The sequence below is a fragment of the Artemia franciscana genome, chromosome 1, assembly GCF_032884065.1.
Source record: "Artemia franciscana chromosome 1, ASM3288406v1, whole genome shotgun sequence".
Lineage (NCBI taxonomy): Eukaryota > Metazoa > Arthropoda > Branchiopoda > Anostraca > Artemiidae > Artemia > Artemia franciscana.
This window is the reverse complement of record NC_088863.1, coordinates 49980782-49994285: the sequence shown is the minus strand read 5'-3', so window position 1 is coordinate 49994285 and position 13504 is coordinate 49980782. Positions and strand designations below refer to the sequence as shown.

At 36.1% G+C, this 13504-nt stretch overlaps 1 protein-coding gene across 4 annotated transcripts in view; it reads left to right on the top strand.

Annotated features, from left to right (window-relative positions):
* The window catches only part of LOC136031002 (snake venom 5'-nucleotidase-like), a 102740-nt gene that overhangs the window by 30570 nt on the left and 58666 nt on the right, over positions 1–13504 (top strand). For all 4 annotated transcript variants that reach the window (XM_065710192.1, XM_065710184.1, XM_065710167.1 and 1 more), the window contains exons 3-5: positions 8613–8940; positions 10029–10226; positions 11394–11595. In XM_065710192.1, the coding sequence (XP_065566264.1) occupies positions 8613–8940; positions 10029–10226; positions 11394–11595 (728 nt within the window). The remainder of the gene's footprint in view (positions 1–8612; positions 8941–10028; positions 10227–11393; positions 11596–13504) is intronic.

Below are 13504 nucleotides of genomic sequence, written 5' to 3'. Positions count from 1 at the left end.
ATAAAGTCAAGTTTAAACTTCAAACTCAAAAAGATTATTGCCTCGCCAATTACGAAGGATGTATGTACCAAACTCACTTAAATAAATTGACTCTCGATATTTTTTAGTATCTGCAGAATTTTTGAAACAGCTTTTTCTTGAGAACATAAAACCGAGCCAAAAAGAATAGAATGCTCTCATAGGAGCAGAAAATTCCCTGACTAATCTGTACAGAACAAAAACTGATTTATAAGCCTCTCAACAATTTTTCAACGACAATGAAATCGATAACTTTTAGCATGCGATTATAATTATACCAAAAATTTAAGAAAGCAAAGTTGTTTTTTTTTAGCAAAGCACTAAAAAACACAGCATTGATGTCACATGGCCTGACATAGTGTAAAAATGGCACTAGATATCGCAATTTCTTTGTAAATGAACCATATTCCAACATTCTGTGGTGCTTTCACTGTTTGATGTGAATCCACCCCGGGGAAAAATAATGAAATGAGAAGTATCAGTACAACCACGTAAAAGTCGGTTTTCCTTGTTTTTCAAGGTGGGGTTCTATAATCCTTATATACTTATATACAGGGAAACTAGTTCATTATAATTCAAGGTTTCACAATAACTGGTTAAGGATAATAGTGACGTGTAGCCCTGACCTACATAAGAGGATTATCAAAAGAACTATTTGTGTATTAATAATAATAATAATTTATTTATTCCCTCTTTATATACAAAAGATGTACACAGAGGAGCATGAAGAGAAAACTGAAAAATGTAAAAATTACACGTCTAATGAAAATCAGTAGATCATAGCTTTTTTTATTGCACATAACTCAAGAAAACCAATAACAAAACATGACCAATAAATAATAACATAACTCATAAAACCGCACCCATCAAACAGTTTTATCAAACAGTTTGTGGTAACAAACTGTAGTAAGGAGCGACCCGGCTTAATAGTAAACGAAACTCTAAAAAACGGAATTTTGATGCTAAAAGATACATCAAAAGAATCGGGTTTTCATGCTGATTTTAAATATATAATTTGATTTCATCAAATTTAGTCTTTGTCCTCAAAAGTTATGAGCCTGAGAAAATTTGCCTTATTTTAGAAAGCAGGGGGAAACACCCACTAAAAGTAATGGAATCTTAACGAAAATCACACTATCGCATTCAGCGTATCAAGGAACCCTATAGCAAAAATTTCAAGCTCCTATCTACAAAAATGTGGAATATCGATATTTTTTGCCAGAAGACAGATCACGGGTGCGTTTTAATTTTTTTTTTCTTTTCCCCAGGGGTCATCGTATCGACCAAGTGGTCCTAGAATGTCGTAGGATGGCTCATTCTAACGGAACTGAGAAGTTCTAGTGACCTTTTTAAGTGACCGAAAAAATTGGAGGGCACCTAGGCCCCTCCCACGCTCCTTTTTTCCCAAAGTCAACGGATCAAAATTTTGAGATAGCCATTTTGTTCCACATAGTCGAAAACCATAATAATTATGTCTTTAGGGATGACTTACTCCCCCACAGTCCCCTGGGGAGGGGCTGCAAGCTACAAACTTTGACCAGTGTTTACATTCAGTAATGGTTACTGGGAAGGGTACAGACGTTTTCAGGGGGATTTTTTTGGTTGAGGGGGTTGAGGGGAGGGGGATGTGTGGGAGGATCTTTCCTTGGAGGAATATGTCATGGAGGAAGAGAAATTCAATGAAAAGGACCCTGGATTTTCTAGCATTACTATAAAAAAAACAATGAAAAAATAAACATGAAAAAGTTCTTTCAATTAAATTTAAATTTAAAACGAACAGAGATTATTACGCAAATGAGGGGTTCTTCTCCTCCTAAATACCTCACTCATTATGGTAAAGTATTTTTAGTAATTTCAACTATTTATTCTACGGCCCTTTTGATTCAGGGGTCATTCTTAAAGAATGGGACAAAACTTAAGATTTAGCGTCAAGAGCGAGGTACTAACGAGGGGACAAACCCCCTCATATACATAATAAAAATATAAGAATATTGAAGTTTGCTACGTTAGTTAATTCTTAAGTTACGTATATTTTTTACTAATAAAAACGTTCATTAAAAATTAAAAGTTCTAGTTGGCTTTTTAAGCAATCGAATAATTGAAGGGCAACTAGGCCTCTTTCCCCATTCCTTATTTCTCAAAATCGTCTGATCTAAACTAAGAAAAAGCCATTTAGCCAAAAAAAGAATTAATATGCAAATTTCCTTTTAATAATTTATGTGCGAAGAGCCAAAATTAAACCTGTATTAATTCAAAAACGTTCAGAAATTAAATAAAAAACTAGTTTTTATAACTGAAAGTAATAAGTTTGCATTGCTGCAATACTTTACCCATCCCAGATGATTTGGAAATATTGCACGTGGGAGTTTCTGTAGAATGCAAATTCAGAGGCAGTTTCAAAGCGGAATGAGCAGTTCTTCCACCAGGCAGCAATGTTGCGGCTATTCCGGATGACGCAATTGCCAACGCTATATCATTTTTTGATCGAATTGATGCCAGAATCAGTTTTATCACAAACGTTTTACCAGTACCTCCTGGTGCATCCAAAAAGAAAATTTCCCCAACGTTGTTATCGACACAATGCATTATCGTATCATAAATGTCTTTTTGTTTCGACGTTAACTTGGAAATGTTATTTTGTACATACGACAATAGATCACTCGTACTGTAACTTTGTTCACGATCCAATTCTACACATGTCGAAACAGCAGCGATACGGTTAGGTGAAGGCATTCCCAAATCCTGAAGAGGTTTGTTTGCCATACTTACGCACAAATCTTCTATAATAACTAAAGTGTAGTTATAAATTTCTGATGTAAAATCAAAAGTCATATCTGACGTCTCTAACTGTTTTCGATGGAGTATATCTTCGGACATTTTTGACTTGTATTTTTCCCGTAACTCTGTAGGAGTTGATGGAGAGCAAGTTGTTAAAATGATGCCAAACAATGCACGAATTTGACTTGGGGTTGACGTTTCGCACGCGTCATTGATGCAGTTATCCCAGTGTTGGTCATTCTCCAATAAATTCAGAGCTTGGCATGCACTACGGTAAGTGTCATGTATAGTACCGTTTACAGTTCTCAAATACTTAAAGGATGTCGGACCGGGTACATTCACCAAAAGCAGGCGTATAAAGAAGCATTCATGTTGATTGGGGTGAACGGTGTAGAGTCTTCTTATCGTGGTATCTTTGAAGATGGTAGGTTGGCCGTCGACTGACTTACCCTGTTTTCGACGTTCAAATACTTTATTTTTAGTATTCCACGTGTAATACGAAGGCACTTCAGTATACAGCAGTTTTTTTCCAAAAGAATCATTTTTGCAAAGCGAAAAAAAAGCTGTTAAATTTGTATCCGGTGGATTCAGGGCTCTTTGTTGCACGTTGACTTCCGAGAAATAAACACGTTGACCATTCTGTAAATGTACCGCTAAGTGAACAACAGCTGGACTACGTTCATGTATCGGAAATGAAAGAATTCGCCAAACAGCTTCATTACTGCTTATGTATCTTCCAGCCTGATATTGTACGATTTCGTCGAAATCTTTGATTTCGGGCGGCAAGCCAAAAACTGCCATGTCACTGCGTTTGTTGACGTATTTACATATGTATTTGATTGTCTTTACGGAGTTACAGTATTCAACGTTTATGTGTGCATTAAATGTTTTTGATAATAATGGGGAATATGGAACAACCCACTGGTTATCTACTTCGATGGTGGTACCGTTATGCTTCTTGATTATTGCTGTTTTACCGCCATCTTCAGTAGATCTTCTTCTATATTGTGGGTAACCATCATCGCCAGTAATTGTGTTGGATACTAAAAGTCGAGGATATTGCTTTGTGCACCTTCCTTTGGCCATGCATGGTGAATTTTCGTTCAGTGCACCACAAGGTCCATGTATCATATTTTTTACAATAATATCATGTAACCCCTTATCGACATTTTTATCAGGTATTTCAGTGGAAATCACATCATCAATTTCGTTCGAAGTAATTTTTTTTATGTAGCCAGATTAGTATATGTGCGTGTGGCAAACCTCGTTTTTGCCATTCCACTGAGTAAATCCAGCATCGCACTGACCCAAATACTTCAAGTTTTACAATGTAGTTTATCAGTGATTTCAACTTTTGCCGGAAGACACGGGCCGTAATGTCATGCCTATGAACCGCCGATTGTCCTTGAAGTAAAAGCTGCAGTATCTCGTCCCAAGATTGATTACATGTAAATGTAATAAATAAATCTGGACGACCATAGAGACGAACATACGCAATAGCATCTTGAGCATATTCATGCATATGACGGGGGCTGCCAGCATATGACGAAGGTAAAATTGTTAATCTTCCAACGTTTGTGGTATTACCGTCATTTATAACTGTATCTCGCAAATGAATGTATTGTTCAGAGCGGAGCTTGGTCTGATTCACGCGGATATATAGCAAACGTTCTGTTTCAATTTTAGCATACATATCAACGACAAATTGGTGAAACAATTCACGGCATTTTAAAATAGAATTTTCTTCTTCCTGCCGAATCATTAGTCTATAGGAATAATAATGCATTGCACTGCATTTGTTATTCATTTCTTTGTTAGTGGCTGGATTCATCAATTTAATATTAAAGTGATAGCCGTCGGCTCCATCCCAAAAAATGATAGGATATTGTAGGGCATCGTAGTATCGATGAGTTTCAGCAATTCTTAACAACTGAGCGTTTCGCTTATGAAGAATAATATCACGAGGTAAAAACTGATCACCGACCATAACGATTGCCACTTCGTCGATAGTTGGAGCATTGGATCTACGCACATGTTGGCCAGGAGGCGTTTTGTCAGCGGAAATAACAATTTTATGCGTATCAGTAGGCATCAAATCGATGGCTGTTTTGAACAGACGCACTAAATTATTATTTTCCTGGAAAAGATGTTGCAATTGGGAAACGATTGTCCTTTCAACGTAGGGAGAAATTTCGCAACGTGCATTCAATTCAGAATTTCTATCACTGATAAAGTACAATTGTAAAAATTTATGATTCTCGCCTGAGAATGGTAGAAGGGACCCTGCTCTATGATAAATTTGCCCTTTTACTTTGAAAGTAGACATAAACTGATATGGATTTTCGATTTGGGCTTCAAACAACGTCATTTGGAAACATGAGTTGTATTTTCTGATTTGTGACAAAAAACGCTTAGATTCTGACGTAGTTCCAGTAAGGAAAGTCTTCAATGGCTCTGGTGGTGCAGCCAATAGAGGAAGTTTAACTTTTCCTGAGGCGCAACACATTCCCATTGTTTCACCATTGAATTTCAAGGCCTTGCAATAGGGACAAATTTTAGACATTGTCCCTATTTGAACACATCTACTCAAGCTATAATCATCGACTGGGCTGTACCTGAATGCCAGGCGATAACTTTCAGGTTGCTCTGATTCCTCGGCACGCTTTCTTTTCTTACTTTCTCTATCAGCAGCAAGCCTGATTTCTTGCTGTTCTTGTGATTCCTCGGCACGCTTTCTTTTCTTACTTTCTCTATCAGCAGCAAGCCTGATTTCTTGCTGTTTTTGTGATTCCTCGGCACGCCTTCTTTTTTCACTTTCTCTTTTAGCAGCAAGTCTGCTTTCGCGTTGCTCTGGTAGTTCCTCGGCACGCTTTCTGTTCTTTATTTCTCTATAAGCCTCAAGCATGTTTCCTTGCTGTTCTTTTGATTCCTCGGCATGCTTTCTTTTCTGACTTTCTCTATCAGCAGCAAGTTTTTTGGCATAGACTCTTTGAGCATCTTCATCGGCTTTTGCCATTGTAAGTTCATCAGTCATTTTAAACTTAAACATTATTAGATTTCTACGTGAACATATATGTCTTAAATATTTTTAATGACGTCACCGTCATAGCAAAAATGACGACAACTAACTTCATGATGTCAGTCGACACAGAAACAGGACGTCACCTGACAGACACACAGACAGACAACTTATTTTTATATATATAGATACATATATATCTTCTTTATTTTTGTAGATTGGACCTATAAATTTTTTCTATAGGGTTCTCTGATACGCTGAATGCGATGGTGTGATTTTCGTTAAGATCCTATGACTTTTAGGGGGGTTTCCCCCTATTTTCCAAAGTAAGGCAAATTTTCTCAGGCTCGTAACTTTTGATGACAAAGACTAAATTGGATGAAACTTTTATATTTAAAATCAGCATGAAAAATCTGATTCTGTTGATATATCTTTTAGCATCGAAGCTCCGTTTTTTAGAGTTTTGTTTACTATTGAGCCGAGTCGCGCCTTACTACAGTTCGTTACCACGAACTGTATAATATAAAAATAATAATAAAAATAATAATAATAATAATTTATTCATCACCTACTTCTCAAAACAGAGGTTAAGTGGAGTAAAATACAAAAGAAAAACAGTAAAAGTAACACAAAAGAAATAATTTTAATCACATACAGAAAAAAGACGGATAAGGTGATGAAAACATCCTAGCCTATAAAGTGCTTCAATATATTAAATGTTATCTTCGAAGAGTTAGATATAATAGTGCAGAATTTCCTAAAACTCATAGCCATTGGAAAAAAATGATCACTGTCGCGAAGTTCGATAGATCGCCTGGCCGACTAAATCCCAAATGTATCATGGATCAATCATAATAGTAAGATATTCGATACAAGGATATATGTGGTTCATTCTCGTTTTGCTACCCTCAGTTCTAATCTGTTGCCCAAGAAAATATCTCAAGGTATTATACCTCCCGTTTTTACTGGCCATGTCAAAAGAAGTGTGCAGAGACTTAAAATCGAAATCTTATGATGTTCTCGGCATCGGTGCTTTTTACTTCAATTCCGATTCGGAGGAATTAGTTTATCTTTTGTCACTATTTTTCCACATATGTTTATGCTCTTCTTTAGTCCCTGATTTTTTTTTTTATTTTGTAATATTACGTCAATTTTGAAACCTGGTAAGGATCTAACTACTTGCGCTTTGTATAGCCCTATCACGGATGCTTGTACTCTAAGTAAAGTATTTGAATATGTTTTGCTCCCTGATCTTCTGTCTAAAGTAAATTATATGTCTAATCAGTTTGGCTTCAAGCCTTAATTAGGATGCCAACAGGCTCATCGTGCTCTAGCTTCGCTAATACTTTAAGCACATAAAAATGGTTTTGAGGTTCATTTTTGTGCATTCGATGTTTCCGAAGTGTTTGATTCAATATCCCTAGCCAACTTTGATATGCTTTAATCCAACTTGGTGTTAATGTGTCTATTATATCAATTCTTCGTATTTGGTGTGCTAATTCATATGTCCAACTCAAGTCAGGTGACAGTTACGCTGGTAATATCCCTATGTGTTCTGGTCTTAGGCAAGGAGGAGTCCTATCCCCGCATCGTTTAATGCTTGTCTTTATTTTATTTTACCACGTATTACTTTATTATGATTTTTAGGCCTAACAAATCTTTCGTATATCGCATATACAGATGATATACTTTTGATGACCCGCACTAACTGTAGCCTATTTAAGTCGAACCCGCTTGTTTCTAAGTCTTTCGAGAAAATCGACCTCAAACTTAATACTGGAAAATGTGAATATTTAATTTTTAATGCTAAACATCAACGTAGTGATTTTGCTTGTGGTTCTTTTCAGTTCAGTTTGTTTCTTCGATTCAGTGGCTTGGTATTAGTATTTGTTCATCTTCATCGGTTTTTTGATCTTGCGGGCTTAATGATATTAAAAGTAAACTTAAAATTGGATACACGAAAATTGTCCCGAACCGAGGCAGATTTTCATAATAGGCTTTATCCAGACTTCATTCTTCATATTGTTATCACTCTATATTGTCTATGTCCGGTTTGCGCCCGTTTTTTAATAATCAAGATTTACAAAATATAAGAGTTCTGTATTTTCGTTATTGCGAGTATTTATTGTATCAGCCGCATTCTTGTAGAAATCAGAAGATTATAAGAAAGTTTTGTGCCCCCAATATTATTTTGTTTATAACAAATTTTATCCTAGATTAGGTGCTGATGCCTGTCAGCACTTGGGTCCTTACCACCGTTTGATTAGATTTTATAGATTGTATTTTCTGTGTTATTTTGTTTTTCTTCACTTTTGTGTTTTTACGCTGCTTAAATTGTTAAATCAAGCTGTTAATAAATAAATTATTATTATTAATGTTTATCTTGTTTTTATTGTTGTCATTCCCAACCAAAAAGAGAGTATAATAGTCGAATAGAATGCATAAAAAAAGAATTTCTTTTCGGATATGTGGAATCGATAGCATTCTTTCAGGGATATAAACAGGCCCCTATTTTCAGAAAGGGATCCTTCTATCAAGGACGGACATCCATAGTCATTATTTAGCCCCCCCCCAAATTTTTTTTTTTTTTTTGTGTTACATGTCGTGTAACATCTTGTTTTGTGTGTTACATCTTGGCCATTCCAAGTTTTAGAGGATTGGAATAAAGGTTTAAGTTTCTTCGATTGTACCAAATCAAGAAATTCATTTATTATTGCTATTTGCTTGTATGGTACTTAATCCATAATTTTCTTAATGCTCCTCAAAGCAAATCTTATATGCATTTTATGTATTTCAGCTCGTGTATCTTTGCTCTGGCTCTCCTTTGTTGCTTCCTGGAAACGATTTCTAGCCTCAACCTAACTATCCTTCACTTAAACGATTTTCATTCACGGTTTGAGCCAACAGATGCTTATTCAGGGACTTGCACACAAAAACTCCAAACAAATAAAGGATGCTTCGGTGGTATTGCTAGATTAAAGGCAGCGATTGATCAGGAGCGAGAACAAGTCGGAAACAGTATATTATTAAAAGGTGGTGACGCCTTTCAAGGTACTCTGTACTACACTATCCATAAATGGCGGGTGGTGTCTCATTTCCTTAACAAACTTGGCATGACAGCCATGGTGAGTATAATTCTTTTTTATTATATTGTAGATCATACCAAAATGACAAGGTAATCATGTATCTTAAAATTTAAAGCCAAAATAGTAGCCTTGACTGAAAGTGTTGATTCTCAGGTGTGTTACAGCATTTATTTTTCTGGCCATGACATAGAGGATCGGAGATCGTGTATAGTTGGGGAGTACCATCCAGATCAAAAAATCTGAGACCTAGTGATTTAATAAGTTTCCGTGCAATTCCCAATAACAAATACTATGCGTAAACAATGGGCACATTTTATAATTTAAAGACCTATCACCAGGGGCTGAGGGCAAGATCATATTATCTCCAAAGGTATAGTTTGGGACTTTTCAACTATGCTGAACGGAATCACTACCACAAAATTTTGATCCGACAATTGTGGGGAATAAAAGGTGTGGGAAGGGGGCTAGTTGCCCTCCAATTTCTTCTGTCACTTAAAAAGGACACGAGATTTTTTAATTTCCGTTCAAATAAGCCTTCTCCTGATGTTGTATGACCATTGTTTCGATACGATTATCCATCGAGAAAAAAGAAATAAAAATGGATCCGTGATCTTTTTTCTGGCAAAAAATACAAAATTCCATATTTTTGCAGATAGGAGCATAAAACCTGTATAATACGGCTGTCTGTTACGCTGAATCCGAAGGTGAGATTTTCTTGAAGCTTCCTCGACTTTTAAGGATGGTGCTCCATTTTGAAAATTGAGTGAATTTTCTGAGGCTTTTAGCCTTTTAAGAGTAACACTAAGCTTAACAAATCTTATGTATTTGGAATCAGCATAATAAGCCAACTGTTTTGATATATTTATTGATGTTAAATTTCCGTTTTTAGAGTTTCGGTTAGTATTAAGTCGTGTTGCTCCTTACTTACAGTTCGTTACTACGAACTGTTTGATACTTTGTTATATTATGCTAAAAACCAGACAGACTTATTGGATCTTTCTGATCAGCAATCCCTGGTTATATATCGTCTTTTAACTGTTTTAAATTATATTTTGTGTTTTATTTTATTCAATATTACTTACTATTGACAGCGATTATCTAATATACATTTGGTTTTCTACTTTCAGGCAATCGGAAACCATGAATTTGACGACGGACCTGAAGGATTAGAACCATTTATAAAGGCGTCAACATTTCCTTTACTGGCGTGTAATATACAAACACCAGAGGATTCTATTCTTCGGGGGTTAATACAGGGGTCGACTACTCTCATCATCAATGGGACCCGAATTGCAATCATCGGGTATACGACAACGGATACTCCAGTAATTTTTTTTTCAGTTTATGTTTTGGTATTTTAATACATTTTTTGTTCAGATTGATTCAAATTTTTGCGCTACCACTTTGTAAAGTAGAAATATTATAAAAAAATATGTTCGATTGATTGATTCTTTCACTTTGCGCCTATAGAGAATTTCTCAGGGACTAGTGCCATTATGAGAGTGAAAATATCCCGAAAAAGTAGTTCCCCTTTTTATATGATTTGAAACTTTTTGTTTTGTTTTTTTCAGTGTATCCACAACGGTCACAAATTTTTGTTATTTACGATTTTAGGATAGTTCTTTTGAATACCAACCCTAACATAAGAAAGTTGTAACCGAAAATTATAGAAATTAAGCATAGTAATTTACTATTGTTTGCTATAGTTATCATAAGACAGTGTATTTCTATGTTTCTATCATAAGACAGTTTTTAACTATCTTTCCTTGTTTCTTTAGAACTTCGTTTCTCGTCTCTTGTAGGGCTCTCAAAAATGCTTATTTTTGACATTTTAATTTCCAAAAAGGTTAAACTCCTTTCCTGCAGTCTTTCTCCTTTCTGTAAAATTACGAAAAATTTTCCGATGCCTGTAAGTTCATTTCGATAAAAATTCTCAATTATAAGGACCCATCCTCAATGACCATATCAAACTTATTTGTTTTTAAGCATACTAGTACAAGTCCCTCGGGTCTTGACATTTCTCCCTTTTTCCAACCAAGTAAGTATAATATGAGGTACTAAAGAGTTCCCATTTTTCTATACTTTATTTCTGACCTCTTCCCATTCTGTTTGGGGTCGAGCTTCTTTTCGTTTTATTCCGAGTAGGGTAGGAACAAACAGGAGTTTGTTCCCACTCCACCGAGTGGGGTGGGAGTTTTCCATATTCTGTCATCCTGCATCCATAAAAGGTGTTCTAATCATCTCAATCTTTTGTTTTTCATTATAGCCCTAGAACACAGGATGTAGCCTACTAGTTTAGCTCACAACTCTACTTTAATTAGCCTTTTTTCAGAATCAATTTCTTGCAAATATAACCCAAAGGGCGTGTTTAGATTCACTGGATCTCGGCCGATTCTCGATTCTTTGCTAATTTTCAGAAAAATCTTTTTCTATTGGTCATAAAATATTTTTTTTAGACCCTTCTTAATATAGAATTTGTTTTAATTTTTCAGACTATAGCTAGTGTTGGAGATACAACATTTTTGGATGAAATTGATGCTATTAATAGTGAAATTAAACCTTTGAAGGAGCAAGGTATCAAAGTATTTATCGCAGTAGGACATTCAGGTTTCCAGAAAGATGTTGAAATTGCAGAGAAGGTACCTGACATTGATGTTGTTGTTGGTGGACATACAAATACATTTCTTTACACAGGTCAGTAATCAAAGAATTGTAATTTACAAGGCTCGTATGTAGGAGGACTTCTTGGAAGTCCCTCCCCACAAGAATGTCAATATTTCTTACGACTATCCTTGTAGATTATGTTATCTCTGTTTTTGACCTTCCTTTAGTGTACCACACTTTTCCATAACTAGTTAGACCTATTAATTAGAACTATTTAAATAATTAAATTTATTAAAAAGCTACCCTCTTCAATATATGCTTTAAAAAATGAAGAAAATTAGACTCTTTATCATTCCCTACCTGTACATACATACATGTGTAGTATACAGACGACTAACGTAGGATTCCGGCTAAGAACATTCTCTATAGGCCTTAGGGGCTTTTGCAACAGTCTTATAAGGATATTATCCTAAAGTTGCTTTTTTTATGAGAATTGTCTCAGATGTTTGAAAAGGTAGCCTACTGCCCTAGCCGAGTGGCTAGCACGCTAGAGTTGAAATCCTTTGACCGTGAGGACAGGAGTTCGAGTTCTGGTGTCGCTGGTTATTTGGTTTTGAGGGGTGGGTATCAGTGCTGTCACTGACCTCTAGTGAGGAGGGGGGTCGACCCTGCTCTAAATGGGTACATGGAGAAATCTGGGGAAAGTAAATAGGGAGGTTGTACAAAACCACGGGATGGCCGACCCCAAGCATACATCGCTCTTCCTAGCTGAAGGACCATGTAATATGGATTAGGACTCCCTGTAGAGACTTTAAAGTGCAATGCCGCTTTCTTTACCTTTTCTTTACTTTTTACTTTGTAAATGATTTTATGCTTTCTTGGAAGCAAATTGGTTTTAGGACTGAGTATAACACTGAGTATGTTGTATAGTATTTTTTTTTATTCAGTAAATACACGGTAATTACAAATGCTAATCGAATTGGGAATTACAATCTTTTAAATTGAAAAGGCAGATCCGTTGGAATCATAGGAATGCGAGGAATAAGAACAGCCTCACCCTCAAAAGGCCCTGTCAAGATTGTTGCCTCTATTGCCTTTTCCATTATTTTTTTTTACGGCAAGTCGCGTGCCATTGCAAAGCTTTGGTGGGTTGATATTTCATAACAATATAATTGGTACGCCTATTTTTAGTTGTAGCACGTGTGGTGGAAACCCTGGGAGATCCAGGGAATTTAAAAATTCATATGGATTATTAACCGCCTCATTTGGTTCCAGAACTGTGTCTAGGACTGCCTGGTCTCGAATCTTGGTCAAAACAATATTGTTGATTTTGTGGACGTCTTTATTCTTGGCTGCCAAAATCGCCCGTTCTTTTAGCTATTTATGATTTTTATAATTGGTTAGAGTATTTTTGAAATACTTTCTCGACCAATTCATTTTTGGACGTCACTAAATTACAGAAATCAGCAGGCAGTTGTATACGTCCTGAAATTGAGTCTACTGGGAGCTTTCCGTTTCCAATTTCCAGCAATTGATCTGAAAATGTTTGACCAGAGTCATCGTTTTGCAATCGGATACGCATATTTGTAGTTAATTTTAATGTCTTTACGTGTGACCATAAACTAGAATTTTTCAGGCAAGCATTCATTTCGTCTGCAGGGGTTGATCTAGGTATTATAGGTAATGTTTGCCTGAAATCTCCCGCAAGCAATATTAATGTGCTGCCAAAGGGTTTCGAATTCTCTCGCAAATCTCTCAACGATTTATCCAGAGCCTCGAGCGATTTTTTGTTTGCCATTGTGCACTCGTCCCAAATAATAAGTTTGCATTGCTGCAATACTTTACCCATCCCAGATGATTGGGAAATATTGCACGTGGAGTTTCTGTAGAATGCAAATTCATAGGCAATTTCAAAGCGGAATGAGCAGTTCTTCCGCCAGGCAGCAACGTTGCGGCTATTCCGGACGACGCAATTGCCAACGCTATATCATTTTTTGAT